General features: G+C 40.4%; 2 protein-coding genes across 5 annotated transcripts; one reads left to right on the forward strand and one right to left on the reverse strand.

Annotated features, from left to right (window-relative positions):
- Positions 1-524: 524 nt before the first annotated feature.
- On the reverse strand, positions 525-4,905 carry LOC134879827 (gap junction delta-2 protein-like). 2 transcript variants are annotated; one of them, XM_063906353.1, is made up of 2 exons: positions 4,282-4,905; positions 525-3,129 (listed from the first exon to the last, which is right to left on the reverse strand). In XM_063906353.1, exon 2 carries the CDS (start codon positions 3,119-3,121, stop codon positions 2,021-2,023), a length of 1,101 nt encoding a protein of 366 aa, XP_063762423.1. In that variant the 5' UTR covers positions 3,122-3,129; positions 4,282-4,905; the 3' UTR covers positions 525-2,020. The 2 variants fall into 2 exon arrangements, with proteins under 2 accessions (XP_063762423.1, XP_063762424.1); XM_063906354.1 differs by having other exon boundaries at positions 4,837-4,879.
- Positions 4,906-7,059: 2,154 nt separating this feature from the next.
- Positions 7,060-21,200, forward strand: LOC134880375 (vascular endothelial zinc finger 1-like). 3 transcript variants are annotated; one of them, XM_063907303.1, is made up of 7 exons: positions 7,060-7,145; positions 11,599-12,467; positions 13,433-13,502; positions 14,012-14,180; positions 14,646-14,687; positions 15,238-15,303; positions 15,483-21,200. In XM_063907303.1, the coding sequence occupies exons 1-7, from the start codon at positions 7,113-7,115 to the stop codon at positions 15,848-15,850; spliced, it is 1,617 nt and encodes a 538-aa protein (XP_063763373.1). In that variant the 5' UTR covers positions 7,060-7,112; the 3' UTR covers positions 15,851-21,200. The 3 variants fall into 3 exon arrangements, with proteins under 3 accessions (XP_063763373.1, XP_063763375.1, XP_063763376.1); XM_063907305.1 differs by lacking the exon at positions 15,238-15,303; XM_063907306.1 differs by lacking the exons at positions 14,646-14,687; positions 15,238-15,303.
- The last annotated feature ends 1,058 nt before the right edge of the window (positions 21,201-22,258 follow it).

A 22,258-nucleotide genomic window follows, 5' to 3' on the forward strand; every position in this document is an offset into this window, starting at 1 on the left:
TTTCTTTTGCTTTCTTTCTTTCTTTCTTTCTTTCTTTCTTTCTTTCTTTCTTTATTTCTTTCTTTCTTTCTTTTGCTTTCTTTCTTTCTTTTGCTTTCTTTCTTTCTTTCTTTCTTTCTTTCTTTCTTTCTTTTGCTTTCTTTCTTTCTTTTGCTTTCTTTCTTTCTTTCTTTCTTTCTTTCTTTCTTTATTTCTTTCTTTCTTTCTTTTGCTTTCTTTCTTTCTTTTGCTTTCTTTCTTTCTTTTGCTTTCTTTCTTTCTTTCTTTCTTTCTTTCTTTCTTTCTTTTGCTTGCTTTCTTTCTTTTGCTTTCTTTCTTTCTTTCTTTCTTTCTTTCTTTCTTTCTTTCTTTCTTTCTTTCCTTCTTTCTTTCTTTCTTTCTTTCTTTTGCTTTCCTTCTTTCTTTCTTTCTTTCTTTCTTTTAATTGAGTAGGGAGAAAAAAAACCTCTTTGTCAGGACATCAATTCAGTGTTTGGAGGAGAATAACAAATATGTTTTTATTTATTTGTATTTATGTACTTAACTTGATATCAGCCGACATCTAAATGTAGGACAAATGGCATAGATGGTCTGCTCACAGTATGACTTTACTTACAGGAATTGGACATGTCAACATATGGCATTATGCATGATTCTCTTTCTCTTCCTAGCAAGCAATTTTCATCTTTCATTGCATTTCATTATTAAAATATGTTCATCGAGAAACACTCTCTACTTCCAAGAATGAAAAAAGCAATGCACCACTGTACAAACTTAATACTCATTTATATATCTGTGCATGTAAAATACCTGAATACAGCAAGATCTTGAAAGGAGGAAGATATTCAACAAAATACTGGATTTTTGAGTTGTTGCAGTACGCCAATGTCCTTTAATGCAATAATAAAAATATTGTGAATCACAGTGGAACCTTTTCCTTGGCAAAAGAAAACAATCAGTTTATCTGTCTAAAAAACATCTTGTTTTATGATTGATTTGGTGGCTATAATTCCTAACTCAAAGTCCAGGTTTTTAACATTTTTGCTTTCTATAGCTCTCTGCCTATAGCAACTACAGAGTGCTTAAAAATAACCACAATGGAAGGCAAACATGCTTAGCGCTTTTCAGATCAGCAGCACCAAAAAGCTAAAAGTCATAATTCAGAAAGGGGAAAACCAACAATCTTTCATCAAGAACTTCAGTGTTGCACTCGTTTGGACACTTATGAAACAGAAGTACAGAGTCAGGCTACTGACCTACTCCTAACTTCAGGAAAATGTGCGGAGTACATATGAAGATTGGATTCTCCATTTTACATGAAATGTACATCAATTGTCAGACAAAATATTGATTGACAAAATAAAAGTGAATAAATATTTATAACATTACATCAGAGCACACTTCATTCACAACTAAACACACAAGCTCTGCAGCTTTCTCTCCTTCCTCTCCAGGAGTTACTTGGACTTCCTCTTTCTGATGCTTGGTTGGCATTCCAATCAATTATTGCATGTTAGTACAAAACGTAAAAACATGTTTTCTTGTACAACTGTAGATTTTGGGAATAAGTAAACAGTACATAAATACAATAACTATGTATCATGGATCGGGAAAAACTTAAGCTTCTTTCACATGATACGTGATCCCTCTGGGGAAACAGCCAGTTAGTTTTGTTTCTATGGTTACACCCCTTACTAATCCCTTCCATTTTATACAGCTGTTATCTTAATGGTTGCGCATTGAAAGCTCAGCTGCAGTCAGGGTCAGAGTTTAAATAATTTTCACTTTGAGTGCAGCATTTTATGATGCACGACGCAAACAGTAGTACCGTCTTTTTCTAAAGAAGCACAACGGTCACATCAGCTCAGAAACATTTTACCGATGTCAAGACAGACATGTGAAGACAGCGTTGCGAAACACTTCACAATCCGGCCTTTTGCTACAGCAAACCTCACTACCATGCTTCATTTTACCATAATAAAGGCCTTTAAGGTCCTTTCCTTTCTCAAATTTAAACGCATGTGAAAAAAAACATGTCCTCTCATAGCCATGACTTCTTAGTCCGTCCCAGCCTGGCCATGTTGGCTAGTTTGACCTTGACTTTGTCTCTGCTCTCTGGACTTCTCTTGGAGGTGCATTCCACAGTTGAGTCCGTCTCGAAGGAGATGGCCGGAGCATGTGCAAGCAGACCTCCGTTCTTCTCTGGGGCCAGTGCTGCTGGGGTCTGCAGAACAAGCTGGCCCCTTAGAGAATGCCTGAGCTGCAGCAGGAGGGGGTTGTGGCTTGAGTACAGTCTGACAGTGTCCATCTCCTGACTGCAGCAGGTGGAGCAGGCTGAGCAGAGGACACGGAAAATGTAGACCCAGCCCAGGTAGTGGAGCTCTGCGATGTTGAGCACGAAGCAACCCAGGCTGATGCTGAACATGAAGTTCAAGAAGATTGTTTTCTCTGTGGCACGAGACACAAAGCAGTCTGTAAGAGTGGGGCAGGGGTAGGTATCACAGCGGTACAGCTGAGGCACGTCGAATCCGAACAAGAAGTACTGACCCACCAAGAAAGTGATCTCCATGACAGATCGAAGTAAAACGTGAAGAATGTAGATGAGCAGAACCTGGTTGGACTGCTGGGTGGGGTCCTCTCCTACTTCACTATAATGCTCCTCCACAGAGCTCTGTTCTACCCCTTCCCTGTCCCTCACATCCCATTCCTCCCTGTAGTGGGGACAGTAGGATGGCATGTTGACCCTCAGGGCCTCCATCCCATCCTTTTCCATTTGCCTCTGTTCGGGGGGTCTCTGGGCGACCACCTCTGCCCTTTGGCCATCCAGCTTCTCATCCTTGGCAATCTTATGCAGAACAAAAACGATGTAGAAGATGGAAGGGGTGGACACCAGCACAATTTGGAAGACCCAGAAGCGTAGATGTGAAACAGGAGCGAAGGTGTCGTAACAGACATTGTTGCAGCCAGGCTGCTGTGTGTTACAAGTGAACTTGGACTGCTCATCGCTGTAGACGGCGTCACCAACCAGCGCCACAAGCAGGATACGGAAAATGAGCAGCATAGTGAGCCAGATCTTCCCTATCACTGTAGAGTGGTTTTGGACCTCAGACAGGAAGCGGCCAAGTATGGACCAGTCACCCATGGCTCAACCTTCGAGAGAGATAAAAAATCATATCAACAAAGTTGTCAGGGGTTCTCCAAATGTTTCTGTCTTGCTTTTTGGAAGCAGAAAGAATGTCATTGCGACCATCCCACTGTCTGATTTTTGGGAAATGTTGAACTCAAACTCAATTATTTTTGCACAAACGAAATGCTGTTCAGTAGAGTTCAGTCATGGCTGTTATCTTCATGGTAACACGATGAGCTGTCAGCACTTCAGTTCCTCGTACGGGAAAATTCCAGCCTTAATTTTAGGAATATTGCTTTAACATATAACTTTTTTCAGAGCTTTTCATAGGGCTTTCAACCAGGAGTCAGTAGACGACTGAAGATGGATCAAAGGAATATTTACATCCAGCCCCATTCACGAAAACTGAGAACTCCATTCACTGATGAGTATACTATATCCTTACAAGGTCTTATCACAGTGTTAAGAAGCTAGCTGGTGTTCACTGACAGCAACTACAAATACTGCGGATTTGACGCAATCACATGGCATCACAATTACATATATAGTTCTGATCATTGTCTGCCATGTTTACTTGTGCGTCTTCAACTCAGTTAATGGCAAAAATAATGATAACCTATGTAATGATGATCTGCGTGTTGAAAAAAAAAACGTCTGATGGAAGGTAAGCAGCGAGATATTTATTTTAGGTTTCCTTCTTACAAATATCCCAGTGATCAGCCCCCCCCCTTATAAAGTGCATAGAGAAACGACTGTGGTGTTCAGGTAATATTAGACTGTGAAAATCCCTGTCTGAAGCCAGGGATAGGTTTGTTTGACTTCTAAACATGGCGGACAATCTATAAAAATCGCTAATTTTAAGCTAACATCATATGGATTCTAAGCTAAAAGTGATTATACAACCTAGAAATTAATATTACTGTATATAACATTTTTGCCAACACACCCCCTTAAATAATACACACTAGACCTTTAAATCCTATTGTGTTGATTCATAACTTCTTATTTTTTCTCCCACAACCTAAAACATTTTTAATTCAAAGGTGATTGATCTCAAATGTATTGGTGTATGCCTACGAAGAACTTGTCTAAATCCCAAAAACGGGTCTTCAGGTTCCCAACATTCTAAAAAGACACACACAAATGCAGGGTAACTAAATTCAATTTGAACTCACCTTGATGTAAACTTGAGCATTCCAGAATAAATCCTTACAAAGAAGCCTGTGCCATGCAATTTGCATGGCTATTTTTAATCTTAAATTGTTGATGAAATGAATCCTGTTGAGCGTAGTAAGGGAGAATGGGCTGACCACACATATTGAGCCAGTCTATCTGAAACTGGCATTGTGCTATGGGGTGACAAAGGCTGGCAATGTACAGTGCAACAAAGATTTCAAAACAAAATGGGACAGGGGGGTTGGCTTTCCTCTTCTGAACAGCCCGGGAAAAGTCGGACAAAAAGCGTATAGAACAAGCTAGAAAGGGGACACAATGCTAGCTTATGTAAAGGTTCAGTATTTAGTTAGCTCCAAAGGTACAAGTTAGAGGGGAATTCATCATTTTACATTTAATTTGTTTTCAAGATGAAACCTCAAACATTTTCTTACGCTGGCCGGTTTCACCTCTCCATCCAATCAACATCTCACCCTCAGTTAATGTTAAACTGCTCAGTAGTCCCAGTTCAAGTACACAGTCCTTGTTACTTGTGAGACAGTGTCAAAATGTTTTACCCAGGAATCCAATCCACTGCTAGAAACAAAGATCCTTGTTAACGTTCTCCAGCCGTGACTCTGTAAGTAGTTAAATCAATGATGATTGCACTAAAAATGCTTCGGATCTTCACCAGTGCATGCATTCATTGAATCATCTGCATCCGCACAGAACAGCTCTAGAAGCAGAGCGTCAGTGACAAATTGTGACGTTTGCCTTGCACGGAATGCAACTATCACTGTATGCACATTTAGTGAAAGGACAGATTAGCTTCAGCAGCATGTGAGGTCAACACTAAACAACACAGGTCTTCCAGATGTAAACAACAACAGCTGTCTCAAAGTCTAACAGATCAGAACCAGAAGTCTAGTTAAACTGTAGCTGTAGAATTTTGGTCTAATAAAGCCTCATTCACAATACTTTCCTTTGTGTTCTTTGGATAATTTGTTGCTTATGTTATATGGAAGGTTTAAGCTACAGTTTCCGCTGCTGTCGAATAGTAAACAAAAAAAATAAAATAATTTTCAGGTTTCGGGTTTTTTTCTCACCAATTTTGATCAATCACACTTAAAAACAACATGAAACTACAGTATGTGAAGGAAAATTCATCAGGACTTCAGAATAGGACTGCACTCTATCTTATTAAAGTTGCAACTTTGGATAGTGTTGATGTGCGTCTGCCTTGGATAAACTACAATTTGCCATGGATAGTCTATTAAAAGCTAATTTTAATAGTTGGCCCTGTGCGCTCTTATCCTGTTGTTTCATGCAGGCTTTATAATTTATTTATCAGTCTGTTCAGTCTCTTCCTGTCAGCAGCATCTCTGCCCCAGCAGACCACACCTTAAAAGATGGCTGATGCACCAACAGAGTCATAGAAGGACTGCACCCCAAAATACCTCAGTGTTCTCAACAGGTACAGTCTGCTCTGTCCTTTCTTGGACAGGGCAGCAGAGTGATCCGTCCAGTCCAGTTTATTGTTCAGATCAACAACAAAGTAATGGTTCACTGGTGTGGGGGGATAGTGTTGGCGCTGTTGATCCACCACCAACTCCTTGGTCTTCCCCGCATTGACCTGGAAGTGGTTCCTCTGGCACCAGAGGGTGAAGTTATGAGTCAGTTCTCTATACTCCCTGTACGACGATGGCCAAGTCGTCAGAAAAATTCTGGTGACACGTCGCAGTGATGTGGGGGAAGTCTGGGGAAGTCTGGGTGCTGGCACCGTTTCGATTCAGCATTAACATCTAGAGAATTCAAACTATTTTCATTGCTGTAACTTAGGTACTTCAGGGTCATTTTACTTCATAAGAAAACTTCCAATAGAAGACTGTTGCCCTTTTGGCTGCCCCTCTACCATGGACTTACAAGGGAATATTTTAATATTGCATATTATAGACAGTTGAGGGTCCTCCTTACTTGAAGGGACATTGTTCTTTGCACTGGATTTATTCGTGAAACTGCTGCTCTCTGTAAAGCTAGCCAATGTTTCTGACCACAAAGGTAATATTTCTAGGCCCTCCTCCCATCACCCGCTCCCACAGTGTCTACTTATATTATGCGCAATGGTGTCATGAACTCTAAAACAACTGATGTCTAATTATCAAAAAGCAGTAAAAGAAGCCAGGTCCTCCTAATTCTTTAATAACACCAAACTAAAGTTATGTTATTTAGTCTATTATTTATTGTCTATTTGTTTATTTACATATATATTAAGTTATATATATATATAAAGTAATCTAAAAGGGAGCAGTGGTCACCAAATAAAAATGTTCACATTTTGAAAAAAAAGCATTTCAGATTGTGAATATTATTATTATTAGCCTATTTCTTAAGACATAATTTAGTAAATAAACTACTCCTACTATATACTACTATTAAAAGTATTTCTCATTCTGAAGTATTTTTTCAGACATATTGAGTAAATATATCGTACAATGACTATTTAAAGTATAAAGAGGTTTTCCTAACCTTGTAGCCCATATTCTGATTATATAACAATCTGCTATTTGTTATGATAAATATAAAAATAATCTTACGTCATTCATATATTTATCATACAGGCACCACGTTTTCGTGGTAAACTTGATTTTTTATCTTACGGCCTATACAATTTTAAGGAGTTTTAAATGAAACTGGAAAAGTGATTGTATTTTTAGTAAAATCCAGACGTCCTAAACAAAAAGTCCGCTGGACTTGGTTCAGCCCTGGGGGTTACAGGAAGTTGTAGCTGCCATGTTTAGCTGCTTTGTTGTAGATTCCTTGTAGGTTTCCTGCAGATTTTTGCCTAAGTGTTGCAATGGAACCGAGCTGGAGTACCTTTTTATTCCAAGTGAGTAGCACAGTACATCTGTCCTCTGAGAAACTGCATACGCGTGTTTTAAATGGTGTGAATATGCTGCCTGCTTAATGTTTTTGCATCACTTTGTGAAATCCATTAGAGTTAGCCAAGCAAAACAAAGGTGCTAGCGTTAGCCAGCTAGCTAGCTTCGCTGTGTGGGATACTTTAGCAAATTGCTAACCAAGCTTTATCGAACCCGAGACCTCTGGCTGTGTGTGATCTACAGAGGCTCTTCAAGGCTGCCTTATTGGCATTGGTTGCATTTCGTGAACACTATATCGTATTATATTGTGAGCTTGTTCGCACACAAGTCAGCGTAAAGCTAATTTATGGAGCTATTGCTGTTGATGCGCGCGCGTTAGCAAATTAGCTAGTCGGTCAAGCTATTGCATTTCGGTATGCTACGCTAATTTGCTAATGGGTTAGCTTAACTCGGGTACTTTTTCGTTTGCACCAAGGCAAGTCTGCCTCTATGCAGATAACGATAATTGGAAGAAAGTGAATAAGTGTAAGTCCCAACCTTACTTATGCAGATGAAGCAACGCAAATAATTGTTTTAAAGCATTAACCATACAACAGACAACCGTCTAAACTAGAAGTTGGCTAACGCTAGCACTGTAAATTCTAGGGGACCTAGCACGCGGACAGCAGGGACAAACCACTTTAAAGACGCCAAACTTTTCTTATTTCGCTACAAATCTGGAGCCACGGACACCAAACAAGAACGTAAATGTTTTGCAACTCTAGTCACAACTGATCGAGCCTTTATGCCAGCTAACTTTCAAACTTTAAGGTAATATGTGGCCTATTGTTAGGAAATACATAGCGTCTGTGCACCTTGTTTCAAGAACTTTTCTTAATCGTGGGAACGGTCTTCATAGTCTGACAATGGAACGGAGCCTCTAAAAAGTTACAAGTGACGTTAAGTTAAATGCTTCATGAATGGCTTTGCATCGCGATGAGAGAGCAAGCACTTTGGTTGTACGTTTTTAATTGTCACCTGCGTTAGCTGAGTTTTGGTTAAACTCCTCTTCCTGCTGTAAAGTAGTTAATTGTCTGACCATAGTTAGTATAAATCTGCTTATTTGCAAAAGAGTAAAGCCACATCTATGTCTCTTAAGGGACTTTTGGGCAATCCAAGTGTATCTATCACTACCTGACAGTTATGTTTCTACAGACTACTATTTTAGCATGTGCTAGGGCTGCACTGATTGATCATTTTTTGCACAATTCCTCTTATTGAAATATGTATTCAAATGAAGATGACAAACATGTCTTCAGTTATTCTAGCCCACTGTCTCTGCAGCTCTATTATACTTAATTTCAAATGGTTATTTAGCCTCAAACCAGTATTGTGCTTCCTGTAATTGGAAAACTGTCTTACTGCTGTAATTTAGATAAAATATCAATGGATTTTGCAGGCCTAGTATGTACAATCAAATGATTCTACAATGGAATTGAATATTATGATCACAGCATGTTGCATACACATTCTATTGGTAGGAATAGTTCCCAATGTATCCTGAAATCTTTCTAATTTTCTAACAAAGAAACTGAAGCGTTCCTTATTTAATAATAATTCTTAAAAACAGGTTTTGTTCCTCTTAAAACCCCTCTTATATGTGCCGCAGGACACATACTGCAGTCCCCAAAAGCCTAACCATCATTGGCTGTGAAGATGGTAGTAGCCAAATATGTGAGATTAGAGTGGTAGCAGATTTAGCGATGTTTTGATTGCTCCAGTGAATTTGAAATCACTGAGCTGTTTTGCAGCTGGTTAGGGCAGATTGCAAGATTAACAAAATCATAATTACTAATTTGATGTCAGACACGTGCTCTTTTTTTCTTTCGGTCTGTTTCCTTCTGTGTGTCTCGGTTTGTTTCTCCCTGTCAACACCACTCACTTTTCTCGAAAACCTGTACACCAGCTTAATACGTTTTTATAAAGATCTTAAAAATAGGATGGATTGGGCCCGGGGGGGCGGTCAAATTAGGCTCAAGCGTTCAATACACTGGCCTAAACCATTCTTTTATTATCATGATCTATGAATTGAAATGTTATTGTTTTACACTTTTGACCGTTAATCTGGCTGCAAGACACAAACAGAATTACAGTGCTGAGACACACACAGACTTCGCTCCTCTTCTTAAACCGCTGTCTGGCCAGAGTACCTGGATTGGGTGTGTAAGAGACAAGAAGACTATAAGGAGGCTCGTTAGGTTCTGCTTGGTTCAACATATGTGATGATTAGCATTTAAAGAGGCAGGACATAAATGAACTTTACTTGTTATTGTTCACTGCTGTTGTGATGAGGTTTGAGAGGTTGGAGTTGCTTTCAAGCTATGGTACTCTTGAGGCGGCTCCAGAAAAATGGTGTTTATATCATAATTCGATCAACTCTGCTATATTATAGCGTAGCCCCTGCGACATTGTGAGATATTTTTTAAAAGTTATGATGAACTATTTTGTTAATATTTTCACAACAAACATCTTTGGAAGGGGAATAAGTATTTAAGCAATACACTGAATTGTCATTAAAAAAAAAAATGTTGTGAATTTCAATGTAGTCAGTTATCTTGGAGGTTTTAAAGCAACAATTGAAAAGAAATACAATACGGCCATAACGCAGACAGATTTGTAGACATAAAAGCGATCTATGAAATTGGAATCCATACCCCATCTTTCAATGAAAGTAAACAATGACTTTGTTCTTGGGTTTTTTTTCTACTATCGCTCGTTAATTTCCATGCTCCAAACTGTGTTTCAGTACTATTTATCCGTCACAACAGATTTGTATCAAAACCATCAGAGCAGCGTGATAGAACAGCAGGCCGCTCTCCTTGTTCTTCCTGAGAAACAGAGAGGGAGCGTTTGGTCGTCTTTGGCCTGCTTGGAGAAATGCTAATTGCAGTAATGATTCCTCCCTGCTACAGTGTGGCGGATATAAAAGCGAGTCGACAACCTGTGACGGCCTGGCTCTCTCCGCCACGCTAAAACACATTGCGGGGCCGTCTACACTAAGTAGTGACGAAACCTGCAGTTGAATGGAACCCCCCCACCCCACCCCCAGAGGGCCATAAGTGCAACTCTGCTTAGATTTGTGTTGTTCATAAAAGAACACAGCGGGGAGGGAAATCAGCACTTGGGGTTCCTGGCCCCCTCAGACCACCCCCCCTCCCCCTCCTCCCGGCTGACCGGGTTGGGATGCTTGGCTGAACCTGAAAAGCTGCAGGTCAGGTCTTTAACCCTGCCCAGTGGTGATTACAGAAAAAAAACAAGGCCGTCTCAATCGCCACATCTCCGGGTTGACCTTTCAGAGAGTTGTTAGTGAATCTCTTGCTTTCTCCCTGGCCAAAAATATTCATACAAGTCCCCACCCCCCCACCACCTTCTGTTCATCCTATCCCGTTGGGGATCTGCCGTGACCAATCGAACAATGCCGGCCAGCAGCTGCAGACTTGAGATGTCCTCCATATTTCTTTTTGTTTTTACTGCCGTTGGGTTACATTTTATGTGCAATGCCCCCTGAAATAACTAAACCAATGACTGGTTTCTTTTTTTTTGCAGTGGATATTTCAAACATTTATTGTTTAAAACGTATTTTGTCTTTTTTTCTTTTTTTATACTTTCACATAAACACATTTTTCCCTAAGCCCATATCCCTTCCTCAAACCAACTTAGTATTTTTCATTTGAGATAATGAAGAATGCTGAATCTGTGTCTGAACTTCCTCCTGTGGGTTTAGAGTAATGAGTTTTTGCTCTCTCATGAAGATTAATTTCATGTTTATTAAAAGGATGACTGGGACCATGTGTTTATTGTTGAGAACCTGATTATATGTAACGGGTAATAGGCAGTGATGCAACCCCTACTCTGAAAGGATAACTTCCCGTCTGTCTTGTGCTGATTCCATGTCGTCCTGATCTCTCTGTTTCTGTGTTTTGAACCCCTTTTCTTTTTTTTGTGTGTTATAATTGTGTTTACATCACTGGGGAAAGGTCAGCATCCAAAGCTTAGTTTTCTCCACATGTATAAATAATTAAGTATTACACATTGTTTTCTGATACTTTTTTTTATTTTTAATTGACCTGACTTGTTTTTGCCAAGCTAAAGACAGACAAGTGATGACGTATACAAGTTTTATTAAGGCACTTGATGCATAGACACTTCGAACATTCACCAGTAGGGTATTTGTTGATGTGTCTTCTGATTTAGAATAACAAGTTAAAAGCTCTGGAGCTTATGTTAACCGCAGAGCTAATATCAGGTATTGGACCAAAAATGTAAAAACGAAACAAAAACATTTAGAGACCAGGGAACCGCAATTAAAAATAGCTCATTTCTGGATTCAAGTACTCTTTCCTGCACCATTGGTCCTTTTTCTGTGGTGTTGTCGGAGGATGTATGTATTAACACCAAATTGCTCTATCTTTCTCATTACAGCAGGCTAATGAGGCTCTGCATCACCAGCACCAAGTAGCCGGCAACAGCCTCTTGCCGTTGCTCAGTTCTGGAACAGAGCCACCTGATCAGAAACCTGTGCTGCCCATTCCCTTGGACCAGAAACCCCCCGTCAGTGCTGCAGAACTTCTTAAAGACAATGTGGCCAGTGGGACAGGGGGAGGAGGGCCTCTAGTCACTGTGGTCAAAAAGGAGCCCAAATCAAAGACGCCTTTCATTTGCGGCTACTGCAACAAGGCTTTCCGGGACAGCTACCACCTCCGGCGGCACGAGTCCTGCCACACCGGCATTAAGATGGTTTCACGGCCTAAGAAGATGCAAACGGCTCCCACCATGGTCCCGCTCATATCCACCGTGCCACGTGAGAACAGCGGGAACCCTTCATACATCACAACTGTAGCTGGTATCCTGACTACAGCTACTACGTCCACATCCACAGGCACCAGCATCATGACCCCAATGCAACACCAACACCAACACCAACAACACCAACAACACCAACAGCAGCAGCAGCAGCAGCAACAACAACAGCAGCAGCAGCAGCAGCAGCAGCAGCAACAACAACAGCAGCAGCAGCAGCAGCAGCATCAGCAGCAGCAGCAGAGCATCCCTAAGAAGACCCCCAAACCGGTTAAAAAGAATCACGGTTGCGACATGTGCGGCAAGGCCTTCAGAGACGTGTACCACCTCAACCGCCACAAGCTGTCGCACTCGGACGAAAAGCCGTTTGAGTGTCCCATCTGCCAGCAGAGGTTCAAGAGGAAGGATCGCATGACCTATCACGTCCGCTCCCATGACGGCGGAGTTCACAAGCCTTACATCTGCTCCGTCTGTGGGAAGGGCTTCTCAAGGTATGCAGACATCTTTTTCTTCATTTCTCATTTTATTTTCTTAAAATATTTTATTCTGGCCAGTTTAACCTTTGTTAAATAGATATGTTTGAAGGGGGGAGGCGGAAAGGGGCCTGCAGTCAGTATTCAAACCTGCAGGGAGTGAGCTGTAGTACTTCCAGACCCAGACATTATGTGTATATATACAGCTCCCGAAGAAATTAGGAGACCACTGCAAATGTTTCTTAAATCTTTATCTCTACATGGCAGCCATTCCAGTGTCTGTTGAATTCCAACTCAGAGAAATGTTGTTAGTAGTTTATAGAATACCAAAAAAAAAAGATATGAGATCAATGATGCAATGATAATGCTGAAGTGGTCTCTTCATTTTAATTTAGATTCTTTTTTTTATACTTTTCTCTTTTTTTCTGTCTGTAACTTTGTTTTTATTCCATTTTCCTTGTACAACATATTCATATTTTTTCAACTTTATTGTAATTTAATAACTCCTACAAGGACATTTGTTGTTTTTGAAATGCCTAAGTCATCTAATAAAAGACATTTGAAGAAGTTTCTGACAAATGATAAGCTTCATTTTAGCTGATACATAACATATTAATGTAATGACCTCAGGAACAGCTTAAAAATCTACGCTATGTTAGAAGAGCAACCATTGCTAGCACTATTCGTAATAAGTTACAACTTTCTCTTAATTTTAAGGACTGTTTTTTGAACCATGGTTTCGAAACTTTTCTGAGCAGTGGTCCCTGTGAAAAATAAAAGTCATTTTCTTTAGAATTATACGCCTTAAGGGATCCATATTGTGTATTCAAAATGTGGTTTACAGTAAAACCGATGAATTGTTATAATTCAATTTAATCAAATTTAATAACAGTTGCTGTAAAAATGAAACCTGCTGTAAATGATCATGATGGAAGCAGGTGAAGGATTTTAATTGTGTTCCTTGTCTTCATGTCACCCTGCAGACCTGATCATCTAAGCTGTCACGTCAAGCACGTCCATTCCTCAGAGAGGCCCTTTAAGTGCCAAGTAACGGTAAGAGTCTTTCTCCTCTCTGCATATTGCTTTAATATTTGCCTTGAGTTCAGGCTTGTGTCAATATGAATGCATGATAGTCAAATATTGAGAACTCTTAAGGACAGATCAGATTAGGGGTGTAAGGATTTTGATTCTGAATTGAAATAAAAAGCATTCAGTATTTATTTTTTATGTTCAACCTGCAATTCAAAGACAACCCAGCATAACAACATTAGCCAGTTTACTTAACAAACCATGGCCACTGCCTGATGAGACGATGACGGAGAAAAAACATAACTGAAAAATAATCCAGCAATATTTATTCCGGAATTAGAAAAGAAAACCCATGAACCAAACACTGTGGCGTTCAGATGTATGTAACAATACCTTCATAGGGTCAGGTGCATACAAAAGACATAAATCAACACATCAAAAACAGACATTAAAATATCAAATTGTTACAAATAATACAAAATAAATGCAAACATTTTTCTTTTAAGCAAACTCACTTTTTTTATTCGTCCCAGGCTTGTACCTCTGCATTTGCGACCAAAGACCGCCTGCGCTCCCACATGATCAGGCACGAAGGCAAAGTGACCTGCAACATCTGCGGCAAAATGTTAAGCGCTGCCTACATCACGAGTCACCTCAAGACGCACGGCCAGGCCAGCTTCAGCAACCCGTGTAACAACAAAGGTAGGCCATCATCTCCTTTCACGCCATCATCGTTCCACCTGATCAGTTGGCAGGTTGAAACTGTGACAGACAACCACAATCTGTACACGTTCCATCGTTGTGTCATCATACTGATATGTTATTTTAATCCATTACACATTCATTACAGGGGAAATTACTTTCAGAGCTCCTTCAGTTTCTTCCAAGCCCCCAGGAAGTGAGCTGAGTGTTGAAGCAAATGTTCCTAAAGGCTAAACATTGCTACTAAAACCTCTGTGTCGGACATGTGACGCCATTGGGCCTCAAAAGGACACTTACATTGGGAATGAGACCTCTGTAAATCAGCCCATGAGAAGAATGTTGAATATTTCCCACACCAGTCCCACGCTGCAAACACAATGTAACCATGCCGACTGTTGACTCCCACATGATGGCACTGTTGCCCTGTGCTAATGTAACCCCCTATGTGTCTGTATTTCTGAATAGGCATAAGTGACTGGCAGTGGAACCACTCAGGGCCACGAAAAGGTAAACCAGTAGCTCGTAGCAAAACCCCCTAAACACTGAATTCAACAAAACACAAGTGGCCAGTTTTTCTTCACGCACCATGTCACTCATGTACACGAGCATTCCTTTCTCTCCAGAGGACTGATGTACTTAGGGTTTTCTGTATCGAAGATCTAGTGTTTTTTTTGCCAAACTAAGGTTAAATTTCATGAAGCAGGATCAGTAGCTCAATTAAACAAACCACAAACTGGACCATCACACTTTAGCTAGCTGCACACTACCTGACCTTTCCTCAGAGGTCCTAATGATTACCCAACTGACACTTCTGTCCTTACTGACCAGATTTATAGTTAAATTTGTCCACACACCAATTATAATGTTTACAAAATGCTCATCTGCACTGGTCAAATTGGCATTCTGGCAGTGTAGTGTGTCCAGCCTTAGGCAGACACAGAACTTCAGATGTCCGTCATAATGTATAACTGTTTTTAAAATGAACGTTTCTGAATAAAATCAAATGGACAGTTAGCTGGTTAGTTTATTGATCCTGCTTTTTGAATTTACCCCTCAGGTGAGTTGACTGTAGGAGAGATTTTAAATAACTCCTTCCAAGTCCTAATTGACAACTCTCACAGAGGTAGGTTTCTTCAACAATATTCCTACGTTGACATATTAATGACGCATTGCCGTTTTCAGTGACCCCGGCTGAACAGCCACGGAGCTGAGAGGGCTGTTCTCCGTTGTGGAGGGGTAGTATATTTCCACAAGGTCAACCGGATCTCAATTTCGTGGTTTTTTTTGTTTTTGTTTTAACAGATGCCAACAACGTGCACAACAACTCGGCGAGTACGACGGCGGTCACGAATTCTGCGGCCATCACCTCGGCTTTGAACCGCGGAGGCATCGTCAGCAACCCAATCACCATCGCCGCTCAGATGAACATCGCCACCAGCACGGTGAACATCACGTCACAGATGAACCTGCAGCACCCCGTCACCATCACCGGCCCCATGAACCTGGCCTCCGTCAACATCCCGACGACAGCACACATGAATCTGGCCCACCCCGTGGCCATCACCACTCCCATGTCCATGAATATCACCGGGCCCCTCAACATCGCCATGAGGCCCATGGATAGCATGCCTTTTCTATCCCAAGTCCTGCCTTCCTCCCCTCCGTGGTAGAGCGTCTTCTTTTTTTTTAGCTTATGTAAGCACTGATAATGTTTTAACTGCCAAATAATGGACGAGCCCGTCAAATCAGTCCTTTTGACAAGTTCAAAAGTGAATGCAGTACAAACTCGTATATGGTAACCAATGATTGCTATTTGCAGGGGTGACATATTCTTAATTTTATTTGAACATTCATATATTCTTAATCATACTGGAAAAAATAATTTAGTGACAGTCAGAAAATTACCATATGAAATAAAGTACGCTGCCTTCCACAAGTGCATTCTACGGGTAGGCAAACTTACACCCCTTATCTATCCTAGTATTTTCTTTTTCATTCATTTTTCTTTTAGATTTTGTAATATAGGACAATTCTAGATATTTTATCCAAGTGAGCGTCTGTTTGGGCTACCCATTAAATGTATTACCTGTCACATTAAGATACTTCATCACATTGATGCAAACATACTGTAAATCAGGTTAACCATAAAGAAGTCTAGCTCATGGATCTGCTACATTGGTCTTTACAGTAAAATGGAAACATTTCTGACAGATCCAGTTCTTATCCTCTCAAATGATTTGTTATAAAGCTCCACCCCGCTCTACGGTGTAACTCACCCGGGTCGGATTTCTAGCGGCCATTCCTGTTTCAAACATCAAAATAGAAACTGGTTTGATAAAAAAATCTACGTTGTTTACTTCTTTTTCTTATAGAGGTTTGAACTCACTGTCTGTTCAAAGATAGTTTTGAGTGCCAGATAAGTGTGGCCTCATCTATTTCGCCTGATGGAGTCCAAAAAGTCTAGAAAATGATCCTAAAGATCAGATTAACAAGTGAAACTATTTGGAAGAATAATGAACTCTCTTGTCCGATCATTTGTATTTGTTTCCTCTACTGCCCGAATAACCCGAAACATGTCACCAGCCATGGAACACTTAACGGACAGATGTTTTTGGAAATGTTTCCGCAGATATTCTGTGGAAATAATGACCCTTTTATGCCAAAGATTTTCTAAGTAGTTTCTCCCTAAATGCTATATTTTAAAGGAATAGGGGAAAACTGTAAAACACAATTGAACCCTCGCATAACTCTCCTTTATGATGAAATGGTCGCCCAATGCGTGGCAGTCTGATCTCTAATTGAATTTCTTTGCGTTAACGGTTACATGAACAGGTTTTATTACACTACCAAAAGACTTCCTTTGACTTGACTTTCAAATTATTGGGCAGTTATTACAATGTCAGCTGCTATGTTTCCACCCATATTTGTTTTTATTTATCCATTGCCTACTCCTTTTTTCAAACTCGGGTAGTAGGTTTTACTATTACAGATAGTTGAGGGCGAGCTAACTGCAGCAGTGTTGGCATTAAACACATTATATGCTGTGGAGATGCACGCCCTTAGAGTTCTCTCACTTTTATTTAACCGCTGAAGGACGGTGTTGATCTCGTAAAAGTGACCGACAATTTTTTCTCCAACTGGGCATCTGACTTTGAACATGGGTGACACTTTACCCTCCTTTTTAGGCTTTGTTTTAAAGCTCCTTAAAGCTGAAGTGTATCGGAGTTGTTCTTAAATGCTTCCTCTTCAGGCAGATTTAGTTTGTTTCCGTTGTTATTTTAGTGGACTTATCAGTATTTGATAGTTTATGTATTTTAAAGAAAAACAAAGCTTCCATTTCAGGGGAGGGTGAATGATCATGGGGGTTTAGTCGACGGTTCAGAGGCTGTTTTTTTAGATCCATCAACTATCCCCTCCCCACCATGTTTATGTTTTTTAAATGGCTGGAAACCAGTCAGTGGTCACTGCTGGATACTCTACACTAGTGACATCTGTTTAGGAATTTTCTGTATGTATTTATATCAGGACGTCACAGTTTGAAGGTACAACAAAGAGGAAATGTCTTGTACTCAAAGCGTGTCCCCTACCGTTTGCCCTTTAAAATGGCAGTATTATCACAGGTCAACATTTTTTACATTTGAATTGATTTTTTTTTTTCAACTGTAGAGGTCAAGAAAGCTATCCAAGTGGCTCTGTATAAGGAAAGCAGTCCCAAAGTTAACTCCTATGTTCACTAATATTGTTTACTTCAGCAGGTTTTAGGATCCCATCACTGTCAGTCCAACTCAGGAAGGTTACTGAGAATAGTCTTTAAAGAAAAAAAACATCTACACACTGGCCGTTTCTTTGTAAATATGAAACACTATTTTATTGCCTTTTTGACCTGTGGGAGAGGGAGCTTCTCTACTTGCCACAGGCTAGCAATGCAAGAACTACATCACTGATGTGGCCGTCCATCCGAGGGGAGACGTGAGCAGCAGCAGCTAAAGGATAAGGCTGGTGTTCTCCATCATCAAATCCATTGAAGGTTTACCATAGGAACAAGAATTATCAGTGCAGCTATGGCCTCTTCATTTACATTTACACTGAGCTTATGCCCTTCAGATTGTTCAAATCACTCCTTGAAACTGTCACTGTTATTAGCGGGGTAAAAAACAAACAAGGTTTATGTAATTATTCCAATCGAAGGAACACCTGTGGCACAGTGTTAGCAATATGAGGCCGTAGCTGTTAGCAGCTCATCTCGGATGCCTGAAGAGAAAACTCCAGCCATATCCTTTTTAAAGCTGAAGTTTTCTCTGTAGACCTCACTTGCATAGCTCAGTGTGTTATTTTATTGTTTGTTCGGGATTATTGTTTTAATCCTGGCAGTTCATCTTCACTGGAAAGTTGAGGCTGCGATCACAAAGGACGCTTTATTTCCCACTTGATATTAAAATGTACCTTAAAGAGCTGGAGGTCAGAAGCAGATTAGGGTTAATTAATTCCACATTCATACATGCTTTTCATGTGAAGTCGTTACTGAGGAAAAGGGGTTAACGATATGCTACACGACCTTATGCAAACATGTTTAATACCTTTTGAGAGATATTGTGCAGATCATAGCACCAAGGCTAAAAATATAGCAGTTAGCATTAACACAAATAGCAGTACACCATGTGTTGCATTCTTGACTCAGTTGTCTGGTCTATTACGTCGTCATTCCTGTTGGACCCCACAGTAGAGTGGTGCAGTAATGTATTTTTGTAGGTCAACCAGGAAGTTATAATCACAAGAGTAACCCTGACAATTATTTATTTTCAAGTAAAAGTCACATTCTAACGCAGGCTATTATCGACCTACGTCACGTCAACACTAAGCTAAAGACAAGACTCCTGTTCGGTGTTATGAAGTTTAGCACACTCATTTAGCCTTTATTTTTAGCGACCACACTCTTAAGACATGTACAAGCTTCTGACTGTCCGAGTGGGTTATTTACTAATGTGTTTAATGTCGTAGAACAAAGAATTCAGATCACGTTAGCCTGTAACTTGCAGGCATGGGTTCAGGAAATGTGATAGTTCAGCTAGCGAGGCTACTGAACCAGCACCTAGAGGCTCTGCTGCTGCATTATTCAACCTGTTTCTCACTAACTATGCTAACTAGTTAGCTGGTCATACCGGCCATTAGTGAATATAGGAAATGACTCATTCTGTGCAACCACAGACATTATTTCAGGCATCTAACCAAACTAACTTTGAGCCCAAGTGAGCCCAACATGCTGAAATGCTAACTAATTTCCTGGTGTACGACTCATTCCTACAGCACGATCAAATCCCCTTCATGTCAGAGCAGGACGAACATGTGTTTGGAGATGCTCTTGTCACGGCCAAACCGCAGGGAATAAAATGAGAGCATATGAAGCCTCTATTGTGATCTCAGCCTCAACCGTTTCTGCACCAGGCTAATGCCCCCTCTTCCCTGGTGTGTGGGTGAGTAGTTTGTAGATGTGAAGCCTGTTGGTGGTTAAGCTCCTTTTTTTTCACAACAGGAACTCTGAAGCACTTGCCGCAAACTGTAGGATGTGCACACTACAGAGGAGTGGTACTAAAAGGGGCATTTCAATTTGGTGGAATGCAATTTATTTAATTTCACAGCTCCTGGCTGCATCTGCATTTTGGCATCCCCTCAATTTTCTTGTATGCATGCCAACACTGGCCACCAAGGGAAACGCTCGTATGTGTACTGGCATTATGATCTTTAAAAATAGTTTGCCATCGATATGATTTATTTTATTTTTTACAATGTTGCATGTGGACGACGGAGCTTGTCCAGTGTAGGTTTGAGTTCAAAAACCATAATTAGAAGGCTAGTGACTTTTTATGAAAACAAAACACTAAAAAAAAAAATTAGTATGGAAGGAAGTGCGCCGTGTCATTTGTCCTTCTCCAGTGGCCGTAAACAAGTGTGCCTGAAATACTTTGCAAGACTTTTCCACACGTCGATGCTTCCTCCTCTCGATGTGCTGTGTGATGGAATCGTTTTGCGAGGGAAAGCCTTCATCAGTTCAGACGGCCCCGGGCCCCATGGCAACCAAACTATGTTAGCTTTTCTCTTATGTTTTACAACGTTATGATTGTGAAGTTCTCTTACTTCAGGAACAACTTTCAACATGAATTGAGATCTGTGTTTGGGTCATGTAACTGTAACTGATATTTAACCTTATGGTTTCTTTAATTTGACTTCAACGTAATATGAAAAACATTTGGCCAAATATTGCTTTGGAAGATTTCTTCTTTTATTTTCTGTGAAGTTTGTATGATGAATTTGGCAGATGTGAAGGCAAATGAATGTATATCTTTGTACAAACCATTTAGATCAGAGGACATGTTAGTTATGAAAGACACATGCAAGGAAAAAAAATAACCTTTTATAAATCTTTTTGTATTAGAACATTAACAAACGGTAATTTTTGTATATACAAAGGCTAGGCTTTCTGATTAGCAGAAAGGTAAAACATTCCTACATTTTTTTTAAATGTATGTCCATTGAGAATAATTATGTAAACATATGCGCAATGTTTTATGTGCCTTTTATTTGGGTTTGTCTAAATAAAAGAAAACGATAAAACATGATTGTGGACTGTCCATGCTGAGTCCCACAGAGGAGAGTCGATATTTTCCCGATGAATCTACGGACTGACCCCCTGCACTCGAGACAACCCCCCCCCCCCCCCCCCCCCCCCCCCCCACCAAGATCAGGAGAGATTTCCTCCTCTCCGTTGCTTTTCCTAGCTTTAGTCAAGGATCGCTGGAAGGTGGTTGCTGAAGTCCCCGCTCCAGACGGATGTTCCTCCAGACTCCTCCGTGTCTTCAGCGGCTCACTGGCTCACAGTTGGCCTGCTTACAATGAAAGTGCCTCTGTGACTTCGCTCATTGGAGTGGATTGTAGGGGATTTTGTGCCAAACCATGGTCTGTATGTGACGACAAAAACATTTAGGTGTTTTTTCATTCTTTAACTATTAAACTTGCAAAATGTTCTGGGGCTGTGTGACGTGTCTTTGTTTGGCATCGAGTGGTTAACCCATGTTGTAGTGATAGTAGAGGGCCGGTGATTCAATCCCCATCACACTATACAAAGAAATGAACACAAGTCCATATGATGCTGAGTAACACAATACAAGTATTTTACCGTCAGTTATGTTTACGTCTGAAAGAAAAGAAAACATGTCTCTTATTTAGCACGACTTGCTAGCTCTGGATTGAAATTGAGCTGGTGGTTTGATCGAGTTTCCAACTCTTTCAACATTACTTTTGGACAAAAAAGCCCATAGAAATGTCTAGGACAATAACTAGTATTTTTTACTAGCATGCTATTCATTCACCACATTGAAAAATGCGCGCTTTGAAAACAGTTTGGTCTCTTTAGCTGAATGTTGTATTTTCACATTATGTGGTTTGATACAGTGGTCTTTAATCTCTTGTTTTGGAGACTTCCAGTTCTTACCACTAGAGGTCCATGTGTTCAAACATCTGAACTGAGGGTAAAATGAAAGGTGAGTTGGAGACAAACTCCCTCTGGTGTGTGCTTAGGGATTTTAGCCTTTGCAGACCATTTAAATGCAGAAAAATCCCCAATATAACACACTACAGGAAAGGGAAAACAAACAAAGCCCTGCGCTACTCGACTCGTTTTGCTCTACTATGGATTCCACTAGGGGTAGTACTTTTATTAGCGCCACCTCAGCCATTGTTCTGAGAGAGCTGCCCCTGAAAGATGATGTTTAAACACTGCACAACTGACTGATCAAAGACAATCAGGACAAATGGGACATCCTTAAGGCCCTCACCCACCAACTCCATTACAGGGCCTTGGTAAAGATGTAGATGTTGAGTGTCGGCCAGCCATGTTTTGCTGTTCTGCCACGTTGGTATTCCATCATCACAGAAGGTGCAAAAAAAATCTCATCTATTCATTCGAATACACTGATACTATATTTCCACAATGACAGGAATGAAGTTCAATGGTGAGAAATTGTGTTCAAATATGTTCTACATTAATGTTTACTGTGGTATGTACTGCCACTGTCTGCTGTTGG

Source organism: Eleginops maclovinus, chromosome 18 (assembly GCF_036324505.1).
Source record: "Eleginops maclovinus isolate JMC-PN-2008 ecotype Puerto Natales chromosome 18, JC_Emac_rtc_rv5, whole genome shotgun sequence".
Taxonomy (NCBI): Eukaryota; Metazoa; Chordata; class Actinopteri; order Perciformes; family Eleginopidae; genus Eleginops; species Eleginops maclovinus.